This window comes from Notamacropus eugenii, chromosome 6 (assembly GCF_028372415.1).
Source record: "Notamacropus eugenii isolate mMacEug1 chromosome 6, mMacEug1.pri_v2, whole genome shotgun sequence".
Classification (NCBI taxonomy): Eukaryota; Metazoa; Chordata; class Mammalia; order Diprotodontia; family Macropodidae; genus Notamacropus; species Notamacropus eugenii.
The window spans coordinates 387,561,871-387,579,085 of NC_092877.1; the positions used below are offsets into that span (position 1 = coordinate 387,561,871).

The following is a 17,215-nucleotide window of genomic DNA, read 5'->3' on the forward strand; positions in this document are numbered from 1 at the left end:
AACCTCATCTTAGAAAAAGAAATGGAACAAAGCATCGATGAGCTCCCTAAGAAAACATCTCCAGGATCACACGGAGTCACGAATGCCAATGCTATGTATAAACTATGTGGAACAACAGGCAAGGAAAGAGTCCTGTCAAATTCCTTCTATGGCACTAACATGGTGCTGATGCAGAGAAAGAAAACTACAACCACCCTCCCCCATGAAAGACACCAGGAAGGATTAGAGCAACATGTCACAAGGATGTCTCACACTGGGACCAGGCAGGATTCACCTCAGGAAACGCAACAACAAAGATCCTAAGGATTCTCTCAACAGAAGCAGAGAAAGCCTTCGACAAAATACAACACTCATTCCTATGAAGAACACGTCAAAGCACAGGAATAAATGGAGTTCCCCTTAAAATGGTAACTAGCATCTATCCGAAACTATCCGCAAGCATCAAGCGTCACAGGGGTGAGCTAAATAAGGATGCCCATCATCACCACTATTATTCAATATTGTAACAGAAACGTTAACAATGGCAATAAGAGAAACAAAGAAATTAAAGGAATTACAACAGGCAACAAGGAAAGAAAACCATCGCTCTTGGCAGACGCATCACGGTATGCTTAGAGAGTCCTAGACGATCCACCATCAAAGCTACCTAGTCATATGAAAAGATGCTCTGCATCACTAGCGCACAGAGAAACGCACATTAAAACAACTCTGACATGACAGGAAAGGAAGATGACAAAAGCTGGAAGGCACGTGGGGGAAAACTGGCCTGAGCATGCTCCAGCCTACGCGAGGGTCACCAAATGGTCAGGGCAAAGAAGCAATCTGAACAAATATATTTATGGAGATCGTTTGGTGGTGAAAGAGTGGAGGGGATGGCTGAACAAGTCGTGACAGAGGACAGGAGGGAATCCTATCATTAGAAATGACAAGCAGGATGATCACTGTGTGACCAACAGCTGGGAACGCTGCTCTCTACCTCCAGACAAAGAACTGAGGGAGTCTGAATGAAGACTGAAGCAGACTCATTTCTGCTTTCTTAGTTTTTCTTGTTTTCTTTTACATCCTGGCTAATATGGAAATGTTTTGCACGGTTGCACATGTGTAAGCTATATCAAATTGCTTGCCTTTTCAATGAGGGGGCAGAGGAGGAGACAACTTGGAACTCAAAATTTTTAAAAAAGAATGTTAAAAATTGTTTTTACATAAATTGGAAAAAAATAAAATATTTAGAAAAGCCTCGCCTCTACTTCTCTCTCCACTACTGGCCTCTCCTACGGATTTCTCGCTCATTAACTTGTCCATGTTTATTATTATTTATTTAAATCACTGTTCTGGCTGCTTTCTTCAACGGGCACCTTCCAGCACCCCTCAGACTCATCACTGATGTCCTGAGCATGCTCATTCTACTCGTGAGGAACCACCGGGCTGGCCTCCCCAGTTTGCATTTTTGACATTTTGAACGAGGGGGATGTGAAGCATTTCAGGCAGGCAGGTTCTCTTCTCCTGCGGACCTGGGAGGGGGAGGGGCACAGGGGTTCTCTTCCCCTAATCCCTCTCTCTCAGGCCTCCACAGCCCTAACGGCACCCCCCTGCTCCCCATGCCCTGGTTGGAGTGATTCCTGCCAATTTTCTGCTTGGACGGAGCATTCCTAATCAAGAGAGCGGATGGACGTTTTCCCACATGTGGGCTTCTTGATTAACTCTGACTTTCTTCTAGATCTGTGTAGCTCATACCCTCGGGCTGTGGACGTGTGAAGAAATTGGGGGGGGGGGAGGGATCACACTGATGCTTCTGGGCTGAGTTCCCTTCAGACTGTGGACATCATGTTTTCGTTAAAAATGTGGATCACATGAATTTTGCAAAATCTCCTTCTATTCTAGCTGGATTGACATTTGGTGCCCCCCCCTCACATCTATGATCCAGACAGATACATTCTCCTTTCTTCCTCTTTTTGTGAGTAACAGATGGAGTGAATCTCAACCTACTTTCTGCCCAATGACCGGTTCTCTTGACCCCCTTGTGCACCCAAGGCTCCCTCCAACCTTGGGAGGCTCTCTCTTTCACTACCCTTAAGTGACCAGACGGCTCAAAAGCACCCCATCCTTCTGTTTCTGGTGGTTCACTTGCCATCCCTCACTGGCAAGCTTTGTAAACATGGGGATGTTGGCCTTCTCCCAATTTCCCTATCACTGATGGGCTTAGCAGGCCCAGCCCCCGGCCCTGGTTCCTGGATCTTTCTGGCCTCCTCTCAGGCCTAGCCCCAATCTGTGCAGAGCACTGGGGCTCCAGGGCTCCCCCAGGATTCCTGTCTCCCAGTAGCTTCCATGGGGCACAGCTGTGTCTTGAGAGAAGGTTCTAGCAGATATCAGACACTATGGCTGGTTCTCTTTCTCTCTGAGGGGGACACAATCCAGGAGCAAAGGTGCTGTGGGACCCCCTCCCCCTTGCTGATCCTTGCCTCCCCAATCCCCAGATTTACCTGGGCTGTGCAGCAGAGAAGGTAGTCGTCTGTTGTTAAGGCAAGCATGTAGTCTTGGGAGCAGCCTAGTTCCTGTAGACAGAAGCGAGCCCTGTCAGGTGGGGGGAGGGTCAGCCCAGCAACAGATGGGTGACTGGAATGTGCCCTCCCTCTGGGGAAGTCATGTCCCACACCAGGCTGTGCAGTGCCTTTGCCACAGATTAGGCAAGTTGCATCACCTGCCATTGTCACCTGGCTGGAGAGGGGGGTCACTGCTGCTGAGATGCCAGCCAGCTCAAAGGATTCTGTGATCCTGGAAACAAAGGCCACCAAGGTCCCTCCTGGCAGCTTCCCAATCCCCCTTCCTGCCTACACGCAGTTTGGACACTCAGGTCAGCCCCATGGGGTGCTTGGGGAAAGGACAGTCACAGGCCCCTTACTTGGACTCTGTTCTCGGTAAGGAAGAAAAGCTCTGTGAGGGCCCGGTGCAGGGGCAGGAGGACACTGGGCTGACTCACGTCCTGGCACAGGCCCTTTTCCATTTGGGCAAAAAGCTGCCAGAGGGGCTTGAGCAGGGTGAGGTCACAGATGTCACTAGAACAGAAGGGCCAAAGGAGACTGGGTTATTGGGCATGACCTCCCACGACCCTGTGCCTTCTTCAATCCAGCAGGAGGTGACCCGAGGGAGCTCCAGGGAGCAGTGGGGGGTGGGGGATGCTGACCAGCCCCTTCTTTCCAAGGGGTATAGGGGCAGGAGAAAGGGGATGCCCCCAGGACATGACTGGAGTTGAAGGTGGTGACTCAGCAGGACATTCAGGAGGCTAGTCTCTGCCCTGCCCACCTCACCTGTTGTGTGGGTACCTGGCACACCTGCCTCCTTCCGGGTCACTAGAGAGCCCACCATGGGCAGCGAGCAGTGTGGGTACAGCTGATTTGCACTGCTCTCTCACTCCTGTTCATGACTTGTCCTAGACTTCTTTGGACCATATATCTCCCCAGAGAGAACCCCCCTACACTTGGGCAGTGGCTGCTCATGGTGGCACTCGTCTGCCACCTGCTCCTGGGTGCCAAGGCCGACCAGCTTGGGGGCTCTGAGATGCCAAGGTTGCACTTCAGTCAGTGTCCGGGGCACTTGGCCCAACTCTGCCTGCACGTTGTCCTCACCCATGAGGCTCCTCAATGCCACTGGCCCCTCACACCTATCATCTGTTCTTGCCCAGCTTGTGGCCCAATCTCGCCCCTAGCAGTAGACCATGGTGGGCTTGCTTCTCAACCTGGGTTCAGAGGGTGCCCACTGATGGCACCTGGCTTGGGAGACAAGACATGGAGGAAACGGCCCCTTTTCTGCATGGCTGAACGCGAGTACAGCAGGTGTCTGCAGACCTTTCTCCCACTCCCTCCCTTTATGTCATCAGATTGGCAGCAGCCCCTGGCAGGTGCAGCCCAAGTTCAGCATCTCTATTTTAAGCCATGATCCATTCTCAGACATTCTCTTCTTAACCATCTGTTATCCCCTTCCCAAATTCTGAATTCCTGGCCGCTGGTTGGCACCACTGAGAAACCCACCATCTGGGCATCCTTTCCCCAAAGAATCCCAGAAGGCTGGAGCTAGGAAGGTCTTCAGCAACCTCTGCTCCATGAAGGAAGCCCCAGCATCAGCTCCCTGTCAAGTGACTGGGTGGCCCCAGGTCTACTCTGGGACAGACAGATGGTCGTACAGCTCTGCCTGACAGCAGGCTCCACCCTATCCCCCCTGGTCCTCCTCCCCGTGGCAGAAGGCACCTGTCATGTTATGGCCCTCCCTCCCCTTTCATGTCCCTTCTCCATTCTGGTCTCAGGGTCAACAGAGACAATTCCCAAGAAGGTGGTACCTGTTGTGGTTGAACCATTTTCAGTCATGTCTGACTTTAACTCCATTTGGGGTTTTCTTGGCAAAGATACCAGAGGGGTTTGCCATTTCCTTCTTGGGCTCATTTTATAGGTAAGGAAACTGAGGCAAACAGGGAAGTGACTTGTCCAGAATCACACAGCTAGCTAGTGTCTGAGGCTGGATTTGACCTCAAGCCTTCCTAACCGTAGCCCTAGAACCTTATCCACTGCCCCACCGAGCTTCCCCATTCCCAAGGACTTAAGAGTCTCTGGCGACACAGACCATTAGAAGCAAGTCTCCCAAGTAGCCCATGTCCCAGAGAAGAGTAGACACCTCCCATCCCCAACATACAGGGGTGAGGGGAGAATTCTCAAACACACGTACACTCCATGGCCTTCCAAGCTCCATATCTGAATCACCCCAAGAGAGACAAGCAAGCCCTGCCTGCAAACCCCCCTGGAGGACAGTCACACTCCAGAGAATTCACGATCTGAGCCACAGGCTCAGGCTATTGGGGGCATGATCTCCGAAATGTAAGATGGGGGAGTCACCCTCATCTTGCAGCTAAGGACGCTGAGCCGCAGGGAGGGGGCTTTCTGGCTGGTTGGTTCCAGGCCCCTGACCCTGTTTCTGAATTGGATTTCCAAGGGGCCATGTGGGAAACATCTCCCAGAAAGGGGGGCCAGTGTGATGTGGCCATGAATGGGGTGTAACGAGGTAGAACAGGGGACCCCTCCAAGGGCCTGGAGTCCAGGACACACACACCTGTGTACCTACCTGGGGGCGCTGCACTGCACCATCTTCAGAAGTAAGTGGATGGCTTTGAGGCGCTGGTGACCCGTCTGGCGGCAGGCCACGCCCACCTGCCATGCCCAGATGTTTGCCAGGGGCAGGTGTGGCCGTGTCCTTTCCTCAGACAACAACTTCTTCAAAATCTCAAATCCTAGCAAGAAGAAAACAAGGGGCCGGCTCGGGCCAGTAACCGAATGGAACAAAACAGCCCCCCAGGAATGAGGCTTGTTGGGTGGAGAGGTGCTGGGACCAAGCGGCAGATCAATGATCAAAATGACGCCAACGGTCTTCTGACCCATATGGGTCCATGTGGTTGGGGAGAGGTGACAGCAGCGGCCCAGGGGAGGCGCTGGCAGCCGAGGGCTTGGGGGAAAGGTGACTTGCAAACCTTGAGGTTTATGTCTGTTGGATGTCTACAAGGCAGCTAGTGATGTGAGATTGGACACCAGAAGCTGGGGCAGGACCATCAGCACAGATGGTCATGAAATCCATGACAAGACACCCATGGTCAGAGGGTGTAGTCTGGAGGACGGGGGAGGGCAGTGCCCCCAAAACAGCCTCCCGAGGAGGTCCTCCCTGGCCTCCCCAGCTGCCCCACCTCTGCTCGTCCATCACAGGCCCTGCCTTCTCTCCCGTCACCCTCCTATCCAACCAGGGGCCTATTTCTGCCCATTTGATGATTGACTGCTTTTCTGCACCATCCCACCACACTATTTTCAACAGTGAAAACTCAACAATAGATTCGGCGCCTAAGGGGCGGCCACACACACTGGTTACTAACATGAAGGCAAAGTACGATCCGTACAAAATGCTCCCATGAATACCCATGACCACGCTTGGGTCCCTGGGTGCCCATGTTCTGACTGTAGAGACAGCACTCCGTGACCCTGGCTCCCCGTGACCCTGGTTCTCCGTGGCCCTGTAGCCCCACACACACAGCTGTTCCTCTTTCCCCCATTCCTTGTTAGAGGGATAGCCAAGGAACTGGAATGGATGTGGTGATGAGGGCAGTGGCCACAAGTGAACAAAGTGGATGCATAGAGGCAACAAGGCTCTGGCCCCAGGACACACTGCCAGCACATGCCAGAGGCAGAAGAGGCTGACGCCAGGTCCCACAGGGGCTGCACTCTGCAGCCGTTCAAAGACTGGCTATACCTGAAGCTGTTCTGGACAGTTCATTCAGGGAAGGGCCATAATTAAAAAAAACATTTAAAGATACTATCCTGAAAAGCAAGAAAACACTGGTCATTAGGGGCGCTAAGTCAGGCATCCCTTCTCTGGCCTGTCAAGCGTGGACAAGAAGAGGCATCACTGTGAGTCTAGTGTAGATACTAGGGCTTCTTCTGGGTGGGCGAGACAGTGCTGGGCACACAGATGCCTCAGCAGGTGTTTGATCAGAGAAGACGGATCCACACCCTCTAGGCAGGCTCTCTGGGTCAGGGATGGCAGCCCTACCTGTCTGAAATCTGCCGAGATGTCCTGCGGTCACGGTGAACTTGTAGCCCCACTCCGTGTTGCTCATGTCAGATGTGAATCTGTAGTACAGCGTGTCTCCTGTGGTGAGTCGAGCCAAAAGCAGAGATGAGGCCTCCCCCAAGGGGTTCCCACCTCTGCAGGGAGACCTCTAGTGATGGGGAAAATCTTCCCTCCTGCAGGCAACCAGCTCACCCCATCTTGAGAGAGCTATTAGCAAGGGCCTTCTTCTACAGGCAGGCCCCAGCCCAAGCCTGGGGTCACATTCCCCAGTGCCCAAGATCACAAGAATTGCAGAACCCTACAACCTCCTACCTAGAACCCCCTCGGCTGACAGACTGAACCTAATATGCTCCAAGAAGGTAGTGAATGGGATACCCTGGAAACAGCACAGGCCTAGGTTCAGATCCTACTCTGGCACGTACTAGCTAGTTATGGGACAAGACCAAGTCAGTGTCCTCATCTGGAGAACAGAAGTAATAACTTCCACTCCATCTGTCACAAAGATAACACAGAAATTCCCACACACTGTTTTTGGGCAAGAAACGCACGCAGCCCAGCTTAAGCGAAGTACATGAGACTTGGGGTAACCAGAGACCAGGGAGTTACTGAGCTGCAGGACCATGGGGGACTCACTGAACAGTCCACATCTCAATGTCTAAGCCAAGTCTCGTGCTAACCAGTGCCTGCAAACCTCCCAATGCTCTACCAAGTCCCCGCCTGGACCAGCCCCCAGAATCTGGAGCTGGAGGAACTGGGCATAAGCCCTGGCGTGCTCTTCACCCTCTGTAGGGCCTTGGGCCAGAAGGAGGGGGGAGGTACAGCCAGATCAGATGTTCTCTCGGGGCACTTCCAGCTCCAAGCCTGGAACTGTCCCAGGCGCCCACCACACGGGCACCTAGCAGGAGATCCTCCAACATGCCAGGCAGCCTTTTCCCTCCTCTGGAGGCCCCCTTCCCAACACTCCAATTTCAGATTTTGCATATATGTCTTGACTACCTGGAAGCTCAAAATCTATCCATTTTTGTGAGGAGCCGCTAAAGCTGTGGCGGTCCTGCTGCAAGTCGCTGCTGCTGGACACAGTGAGCTCATCGCAGCCCTCTTCGGTGCTGCACTGCGGGTCAAACTTCACAGAGAGGTAGATGGCACCAGGAATGTGAACTTTGTCCTGGGAGGGCACAGAGCAAATGGAGGAAGTTTCCCACGTCCACCCTCCCCACAGACACTTGGCTATCTCGGTGCCAGGGCTGGTCCTGCAACAGGACACCTGCCAGACTCCTCTGTACATGCCCCAGGACCCCCCCCCCCAGCTTCCCCACTTTGGGACATTTGGTCTTCCACCCATGCTTTCCTGTCCAGGATGCTTCTCACTATTCCACCAGACTGAACTGGCTGAATGCAGGGCAGGGCCAGGGGCTCCACACAACTTTCTCCCTCTTTGGGACTTTTTTGATCTTCCCCCACTCAACTGTGAGCTCCAGGGCATGGGTGGGGAAGAGCTGTTTTTATGGGCACCCCCATAGCTTAATCCAGTATCTGGCACACGGTAGGCACTTAACCACTGTTTGTAGATGGTAAAAGACTCTGCATCCTGGAGCAGGGCAGCCTTTGGACCCCATGGGCCCAACTGGTCTCTCTGTCTCTCTCTGCACTCTGAGCTCCCCGCCTCATCTGCTGTCCACATGTACCTCAAAGGTGGTGTTGTTTTTGTATGGGTGCTTGGACTCGCGTGCCTGTACGGCTGTCCCTGGCTCCTCCATGAAGTGGCAAGCCGCGAGTGCCATGGGGCCCAGCATGTCCTCGCTGCAGCCACGGAGCACTTTGTGCAGGATCTGTGAGAGGCAAGGAGGCATGTTGGGGAGCCATGTCATCTGCCAGTGCCAGTGGTACAGGGGAAGGGGAAAGTCCCATCTCTCACCCCGGCTACCCCTCACCTCCTCCCACAGCTGCGTCTCTTCCAACTGCATGAGCATGTCCAGGATATAGGCCATCTGGGCGGGGCTGCTGAGCTCCAGGACGTCAGCAGTGATGGGCACGGACTCCGGCCACTGGGCAAGGAGTGAGGCCAGCACGTGCCGGGCATAGAGGATGGCAGTGGCCTCGTTCACACGGTGCAGGTAGGCACGGGCAGCACCTTTGGCCTGAGACCCCAGTTCCTTGTGCAAGAGCCCAGCACTCTTGGCCCGGCGCTGCTTGGCGTAGCTGAGCTGCAGGTCACCCTCAGTGCTGGTGATCAACTTCTGAGTCACAGGGTCGGACTCTTCAGCCACACGGTCACAGGTCGCAGGCTTTGACTGCAACACAGAGCCCGTCGTCAAGACCCTGCCTCTACGGGGCCCACACCGTGAGCGGAGTCCAAGGGGCTGGATGACCCACCCAGGATGGCAGGACTGTCACATCCGTGTCCACGGCCCGCGAGGCTGGCTCTTCCAGCTGCAGGTGCTTCCGAGGCTGCCACTTCTGGGCAAGGGTCCGGATCTGTTCATCAGTAGTGATCACATCCCCATCAAACCTTTGAAGAAGAGACCACACACTTCTGGGCAAAATGCACCAGGCGGCAGAACCTGCCAGGCCTGGGGCCGCTGAGAACAGAGTTCAGATCCAGGTCTGGGTGCCCCCTCACCCAAAAGTTCCATCACTGTTGCCTGCTGCCTCAGTCTCCTCATCTGTACAATGGGGGCTCTATCAGCAAAGTGTTCAGGCAATGCTGGGATGCACCCAGTCCACCCCAGAACATTTCAGTGGCTCTTTCCTGGTACGCATTCATGTCTCACGCAAAACAAGAACTCAACCTCTATCCTCCCAGCATCCCAAGGGTCCCTGGTGCCAGGGTCTGCTTGCCCGACCTTCATAGTCCTGGGAAGGGGAAGGGCTCCATTATGGCTCAGTGGCCAAGCCAGCCTTGGGACCCACATCCCTTTCTCCATTGTAAGCTGGTCTCTAGGGGCAGGGCCCCAGATCATGTGGATCTATAGGGTATCCCCCCAGAAAATGAGCTCCCCTAGGGCAGGGTGCATCTCAGCACTCCTATGGTGCCTGCACCTGAAGGGCCACAGGATGCCTCGACATCTGTGTGCCCACCCCCCTCCACTCTCCTCCTTGGTTTCCTGACCTCCTTTGAACCTCCAGGAAGAAGGATTCTGTCCTCTTCATCTGCAGCTCATACATGGCCCGGAGGATGGGCAAAGGGGCATTCAGGGCATCATGAGTCATCTGCAGAATCAAGGTAGGAAGGAATGAGAAAAAGGGAAGAGGGAAGGAAAGAGAGGAGGCAGAAATAAAAGGAGGGAGAAAATAAGCGAGGAGGAGAGACAGAGAGACGAGTGGGCGGTCTGCCCCAAGGCTGAGGAGGACGGAGTCTTCCTGGGGGTGAGGTAACATGCCCCCTTCTGGTGATTCAAAAGTGAATGTGGATTTAGAGAATGCAAGTTGGCCAATCATCAGGGGTGAAACGGGATGAAAACATGGGCACCCACTTTCCACCACAGGAGAAACAATCAGAGCAGTGTGGCCTGATGGATGGAGCATGGGGGTCTTAGAGGCGAGCAGAGCTGGGGGCTGCTTGGGGAGACTCTGGGCAGGGGCAGAAGCCCCCCCTGACCTGCTTGGTCCCTCAGCTCCTTAAGGAGCTCTCTCTGCCTGCCCCAAACCCCCAAGCCCCTCAAATTAATATACTATTTCAATCCACAATGATCTAGCTCACAGCCAAAGAAGGATGCCAAAGGAGGCCAGGGGGCCCAGGCCCCAGCCAGGGAGCAGAGGTCTGGTGGATGGCTGGTGCTGCTTGGCTCTGCCCACATGGCCCTTGGCCAAGTAGGCATAGCCAGGATGTGCCGAGGCAGAACTCGCACTCCGGGTCCTTCTGGCTCCAAACACGTCAATGTCCCAACAGACATCACAATGTCCCCTTCCCCTGGGAGTCAACACCCTGTTGTGCAGTAGGGCTGGGAAGGAACGTACCAGAAAACAGACCTTTGTGGCCTCATCCAGGCCCTCGAGCGGGTCGGGCTTGCTCTGCCCTGTGTCTCCGGGAGGGCTGCCTGGCTGCAGAGGCCCAGCCCCTGGCTCCTGTGGGGCCCTGCTGCTCAACTCCTTGGACGAGTACAGTAGGACTGACAGGATCTGCCACAACAAAAGTCGAGGCTGGCCTAAGACAGAGCCCAGCATGGGACCTGGCTCCAGTCTCCTTTGCCCATCTCACGCCATTCCAGGCCCTCACCTCCAAGTCCCGTAGAAGCCACGTTTTACTGAAGCCGGTGCCTCGGCTACCTTTCTTCACTAGCAGCTTTAGTAACCCTGACTCCAGGAAGACCGTGTGGATTCCTTCAAAGCTGTGTGCCTATCATGTGGAGGGCAAGGTGTTGACCCAGGAGGCCTTGTAAGGCTGCCACCGGGTCACAGAACCCGTGGTTCAAATGCCTTTGGGGAGGGGGAATGGGGGGGTGGACATGGGGTAGCAGCCCCTCATCCAGAAGGACTAGCCCCGGCTCACACATACAATCACACATGTACATACAAACACGCACACACACACAATCATCTTACGATCACACACACACAGACACTCACCCTTCCACCCAGCCCATGGTTTCTCACAGGGGGCCCTGCCTCTCACCTTCAGGGTTCTGTAGAGGCCTTTGAGGGCCAAGGACAGCACCCACGTGGCCTCTACAGCCTCTGAGCAGCTGTGGTCCAGGCAGCTGCGCAGAAGCTGGCTGCTGATGGAGGTGAAGTACTGTAGGTGTGAGCTTAGCGGTGTGGATGAGGCCACGCTTCCTTGGCCACATGGCCGTGCCAGCTGGCAGTCTTTGACTGAAATGAGGAGGAGAGGGAATCATGAGGAGACCCTCTCTAACAAGTCCAACTTTGCTCAGACACCTCCCAGGGAGGAGGTCTGTGGCACGAGCCCTCATTGTATGGGCTGTGCTTCGTTCTCCCTTGACTCCAGGGAGACTCCCCACTGGAACCTCTACTTCGTCCAGGCTTTGCATCTGTCTCTCTAGGGGGGGTACAGACTCTAAGTGCCCTGAGGAAGAGCCTACTTCCCTTTGGCCCCATGCCCTAGCGATGGACTGGGAGTGGGGAAGACCACCTGCTTCATGCCCTGACCTCATCTGTAAGATGGGGAGAAGAATCACAGCCCCACTTTCACCATTGTTGGGGAACCGAGTGAAGGCCCAAGTCCAGCAGTCAGCAAATCTTGGCTATTGCTGAGACCACTGGCCTTCTACCTCTCCCCAGTCAGTGCTGGGGGCAATGAAAGGGGGACCCTGTGGGGAGTCCCAAGCTCTCTTGGTTGTCTCGCCCTCACATCACAAGTCACGATCAGAACCTGTGTTCCGCTTGCGAGTCTTGACGTCCACAACAACAGCCCGGCTCTTCTCCGTGAAGTGTTTCAGGACAATCACATCATGAGGCTCGTTGCCGTTGTCCAAGTACACGGAGCGTGCACCCACACACAGCACCTGGGAGACAGAAGGGCCATGATGGACACATAGCTACCCATCCCACATCCCAGTCTTTGCCCATGGCCAGTCAGGCTTGGACTCCTGCTCCTTAGCCCCCAGTTTCTATCCACGTTCTAGGCATCCTGCTGCCTGAGGGCTGGTGGAGAGAGACCCACCTCAGGAAATCCCACGAGCACGAGCAGTGTGAAGATGTTGGTGTGTTTCAGCTGGCAGGGCAGCTGCTTCAGGCAATGCTCCGTGAAAGCTGCCACCACGCCATGCCACCTGGCGCAGCCGTGCAAGGCACGCAGGATGTCTGCCATGGAGCAGGCCCAGTCCAGGCCCACGCGGCTGCCGGACCGAGAGGAGAGGGCAGTGAGGCCTCATCCACCCAGGGGGACCCAAAGCCCCTTCCACACGTTCCTCAGCCCCCAAGCTATTGAAATGACCACATCTTGGAGCTGACTGACTACATAAAACAACCAAGATGCCACTGGGATGCACTATCAGAGCTCACCTGTCCAGGCACACAGCTCCCAGACTGAAAAGCAGGTGAACCGTCTTCCAGCCTTCAGGCACAGGTGACCCGTCTCCTGCTGAAAACAGGGTGTGTTTGGCAGAGAGGGCCATCGTCACTGCAGCATCCACCTGTGCTGGCAAGAGCCGGATGATGAATTGGCCCAGCAGGCCCAGGGTTAAGTGATAAGTTTCATTCAGGTGACCCGCATTCGAGATCACCACTTGGAACATCAGAGGCAGAATATGTTCCAGGTTTGCCCAGGAGATGGTGGAGCCCTGCAAGAAGAAAGGAAGCACCCATCACACCCAGGAAAGGCAGGGAAGCACCAGCTATACCCAGCTGCTGACCACTCAGGGTGGGCTGTGACAATTTGCCTTCCTAAGCTAAAGAGAAGGGACTGCGGCTCAGCTGCACTTGCCAGGAGGGGACATGTGTAGAGAATGCCTTCTGCGTCTAAAGAAGGCAGTCAGGTACGGAGGGGTCAAGGGACAGTTTCCATGGGTCAGGGACAACATTCGAGTAAAGGTCTTTTTTCACTTGAAGGCCAACCCTTGACAAGTCACCAGATGGCAGCTCACCTCAAATTTATTAGTTTTTAAGCTATGGGCTGATGCGAACACATTCGCTTTCTACAATAAACACGATTAAAATTCAAAATAAGGTGCCCTGTGTCTACTCAGACAAGGCTACAAGCCCACAGTCAGCAGCCAAGTTCATGCACTCAAAGGTCTCCCTGGACAGATGTGGGGCTCCATGTTCTCCCCCAGTTCTTTATCCACTGGTGGTGCTCAATACAGCCCTGAGGTTACAGAGAAGCACCAACTTCCTAATTCTTCCTCCTCCTCCCAAGCAGCTGAGCTAAGTAGCCACGACTGGTGATGGCCAATGCATGGCCGGTACACATGAATGAATTCCAAAATCTCTATTCCAGTATAAAAGCCAGGGTGACAAGCCCCTCCCCTCCCTTATCTACCCAGGACTCCCTGCCCTGCCATGGTCCCCTAGGCTTCTCACTGATTGTAAAGGTGGCAACATGGCGGCCAACAAGCCCAAGATTCTCTTCTGGGAACATTCTGCAAACACGTGCTCAGGGCTCAGGGCGACAAATTTTTCCTCCACTGTCTTCAAAGATGAAGGACCTGTATTGAAGAATCAGGTAACCAGATACTTAGGAACATCCAAGTTACTCCAGTGATGCCGTGATGGGGAGCCGTCCGCCCTAAAAGCCATCCCTGGACTCCTCACAAGAACAGTGGTGCACCCACCCAGCCCTCCAAGAGCACAAGGCCCTCCGGATGGCCCTACCCAGCAACAGTCCGGCTCTGCTCCCCAAACGGCAGCAGAGGCCAGGACAGCTCCTCCCTGGCTGGCCGGTCACGGGGCAGCAGGTAAACATGCCCAGGCAGCGCCCATGGTAGCGCAGCAGCAAAAGGACTTGGGACGATGAGAATCAAGCCAAGTTTTGTACAAACTGAGGCAGAGTCAAGTTCAGTGACGAAAACATGGTTAAGATGAGCCTCTCTGAGGTCAAGGCAGTGCCTGACCTATGGCCCCTGACAAAAGTGAGAGAAGAGTGGAGGAGCCAGTGCGTGCTTTGGCTTAGCGCATCCGCATAGGACAAGTGTTTGGTCCTAGAGAGTAGGAGAAAGAAGATGAGCGTGGGCATTCACCTCAGACCCCTGGCTAAGGCCCAAAGAGCCTGGGCAGGGGAAGGCCTCAAAGGGCAATGACGTCAAGAAAGATGGGCCCATCATGGAACGAGAGACACCCGTGGAGGACCCTGTGCTCACAGCATCCCTGCCATGTCAGGAGCAACAAGCAAGACCCTTAATGCTGGGCCCAGTCTACACAGCTGACCAGCTGGTCCCCTGGAACAGTCAACCCAGGATGCCAGGTGGTGAGACCCCCAAGGGCATAAGGTATGGTCAGGATTCTGGAGTCCTGATTGAGTGGCAGGCTGAGAGGGGCAGAGAGATCAGAGAATGGGGCGGCATCACAGCAAGGGTATGAGCGCTCTGCCCAGGCACTCCGACCAGCTGGCCCAGACACTGCCGGGTGACAAACCAGAGTCAGAAACAGAGAAAAGGTGAGGCTTTCAACAACAGACCCACGGTGAGGTGCTCCAGGTGTCCTTTCCCTCAACAGCTAGCTCAGCCCCCTTCTACACAAAGCCTCTCCTCCTGAATTACCTCTAGTTTAGTTAGCTGGGGCTTCCTCTGAATTTCCTCACTTACAGACATGTTATTCCTGGGGGCAAGGATTGCTGTTTTTAGGTACCCAGCCCTGAAGGGAAGGAGACAGAGGGAGGGAGGACAGAGTAAGGAGAGAGAAAGGGAGGGAAGGAGAGCAGAAGAAAAGGAGGGAAAGGAAGGGAAGGGAAAGAGGGAGGAAGGGAAGGAGAAGAAGGAAGGGAGGGAGGGCTCCTTGGGATGATCCAGGATGCCCGGGATGCCCAGGGCAAGGTTGCAAGAGGAGAGGCCAGCAGGGGCAGGAGGGCTCATCAGAACAGGAATCAGGGCTTGGGAGAAGAGAGTATGTGGGGACAGCCTGAGGATCACAATCAAGGGGCTCCTTCAGGGAACCCAGAAACAGGCATCTCCACCACAGAAAATCCTCCTGGGGCTGTCCCACTCAGTGCCTGCTATGTCTTCTGTGACACAGGGTGATCCCAGTGGGGCCCACAGAGGGCTGTGCCTGGCCTGGGGGGACCCAGAGGCAGAAGGCAGATACCTGAGACAGCAGGTGAGGCTCTCAGCTGAGAGGGGGATGGAGGATAACCTCAGTGTGTCATGGACCCTGAGGGAGAGTGATTCCAAGCTCTGAGAAGATGGAACAAGACGGGAAGGGAGGAGGACGTGGCTAGCGCAGGGGGTGGGCCTGGCCTGCCCACCCAACAGACCTGTTCAGATGAATCCCCAGAGCTGCGGCCGCCCCATTTTGGGGAGCCCCAACCCAAGACCACCTTCATCACTCCCACACTTGGTCCTGTTAGACGTGATGGAGGGTGTCACAAGACCAGCTCATTCCCCATCCCCCAGAACACGAGGCCCTGGAGGACCAGAGACAAGGGCCTGGCTTACAACAGGCCAGTTTCTGGGAGTGCACCAGACAAAGAGAAGGGAAGGCAGAGAGGGAAGATGATGTGTGATCAGTGTCACATGAACAACCGACAGCAAGAAGGGAGAAATGAGCTCTACCTGGGAGTCCGGTGACATCGGTGGCATCAAGGGAGGCTTGGCCCAAACACTGACTCTCGTTTCCGCCCCCTGATGAGAGCGTTTCATGGCATGCATCTCCTTGGCCCTGAAATTTGGAAAACAAGTGAAAAGCATTGCAACTTCAGATACTGCAGTGTCTGGGAAGTCTCCTGCTGGCTCCCTATGCAAGGGGTCCCTGAGGATGCTCCCCTGTCCAGCCAAAGCCTCCAGGATGCCAGTCCCCTGAGGCCAACTCCTCCCGGGTGCACCCAACTGGTAGCCCCCAGTCTTAGGCTGCAGGGAATGTCTGCACAAAGAGCTTCCTCACAGTTGTGACATCTGGTTCCTGCCATCATCCAGGAACTAAGAAGGCTGACCCAATGACCCCCATGTCAATAAGTGTTCCTGTTTCTGCGGTAGCGTCTGGGGAGCTAGGGCCAGTGTCGGGCACAGACACACCTTACAGCATCTCCCTGAGAGCTCCTGGTGGGTGACCTTTGGTTCTAAGAATCACCTGCTTACCTGGTCTGCCCTGCCCATCTCCTTGGCAGCTTTCTCACCCCCCATCTCCACAGCACCATCTCGAGAAGAGCTGACAGAGATCTTGCTTTCCAAGGATGTGTCCCCATCTGGCAACACACAAAAAAGAGAGATTCAGGCCAAGAAGCTGAGGCCCCCAAAGAGAATGTCCTCTTCCCATCAGGCCTCATAGCCCACAGAGGACCGCCGCAGCACCTTTCTGATATGATGCAGGCTTCTCCAGTCTCTGCTGACTACCAACAGGCTCAAGGGCACATGGTGGGTGTGGAGGGTGGGGGGGACATCAGAGCTGAGAGTCTGAGCCTCCGGCCACTCATTTCCATTCTCAGCAAATGGACTCGATCAGAATGGTTGGAGCCTCCAGACACTGCCCACAGAGACACGGACCAGATGCTGCGTGTGTGTGCACATGCACGCATACACATGCATATACACCCATCTGCCACTCCCACCTCCAGTGCCCCCAAAGCCTGTTACAGGTTTTCATGGCTGGAAACAGGCCTGCATAACACACAACCTGCCAAAGGATTTCCTCTACATACAAAGGACATTTTCCTCTACATTTCTGCAGGCCCTAAGCAACCCATGTGCCACGGGTTGTGCAGGCCTGACTTAAAAGGACACCTCACCAACCTGGTGGCAGCTGGTTCAGTGGGACACTTTGGATACGAATGAGATGATGTAGGCAGAGGCCTGGGCAACAATGCCAGGGATTAGGAGTTACTGGATCCCTCCTGCCAAGTCCTTAATGACCAAGTCTAATGAATTCTTGCATCCGCCACCCAGGAATCACTTTTTCCCATACATTGGGATGAGCTTTCTTGGGAGACAGGAGGCTGGCTTTGCTCCTGTGAGCTCACACCAGGCCTGGGGACTCGGAACAGGCCGCCCAGGGCCCCACAGGCCTGAGCTGAGCA

General features: G+C 54.8%; 1 protein-coding gene across 5 annotated transcripts in view; it reads right to left on the reverse strand.

Moving 5' to 3' along the window:
* ZZEF1 (zinc finger ZZ-type and EF-hand domain containing 1) overlaps positions 1-17,215 on the reverse strand; it is a 56,674-nt gene that overhangs the window by 3,064 nt on the left and 36,395 nt on the right. For 2 of the 5 annotated variants that reach the window (XM_072618930.1, XM_072618933.1), the window contains exons 37-53: positions 16,281-16,387; positions 15,759-15,864; positions 13,576-13,700; positions 12,559-12,836; positions 12,218-12,392; positions 11,927-12,059; positions 11,210-11,406; positions 10,814-10,933; positions 10,555-10,716; positions 9,707-9,807; positions 8,971-9,106; positions 8,283-8,888; positions 7,594-7,762; positions 6,577-6,675; positions 5,107-5,272; positions 2,900-3,053; positions 2,481-2,552 (exon numbers count right to left, since the gene is read on the reverse strand). In XM_072618930.1, the coding sequence (XP_072475031.1) occupies positions 2,481-2,552; positions 2,900-3,053; positions 5,107-5,272; positions 6,577-6,675; positions 7,594-7,762; positions 8,283-8,888; positions 8,971-9,106; positions 9,707-9,807; positions 10,555-10,716; positions 10,814-10,933; positions 11,210-11,406; positions 11,927-12,059; positions 12,218-12,392; positions 12,559-12,836; positions 13,576-13,700; positions 15,759-15,864; positions 16,281-16,387 (2,906 nt within the window). The remainder of the gene's footprint in view (positions 1-2,480; positions 2,553-2,899; positions 3,054-5,106; positions 5,273-6,576; positions 6,676-7,593; positions 7,763-8,282; positions 8,889-8,970; positions 9,107-9,706; positions 9,808-10,554; positions 10,717-10,813; positions 10,934-11,209; positions 11,407-11,926; positions 12,060-12,217; positions 12,393-12,558; positions 12,837-13,575; positions 13,701-15,758; positions 15,865-16,280; positions 16,388-17,215) is intronic. The other 3 variants (XM_072618932.1, XM_072618931.1, XR_011969216.1) reach the window with 3 other exon arrangements.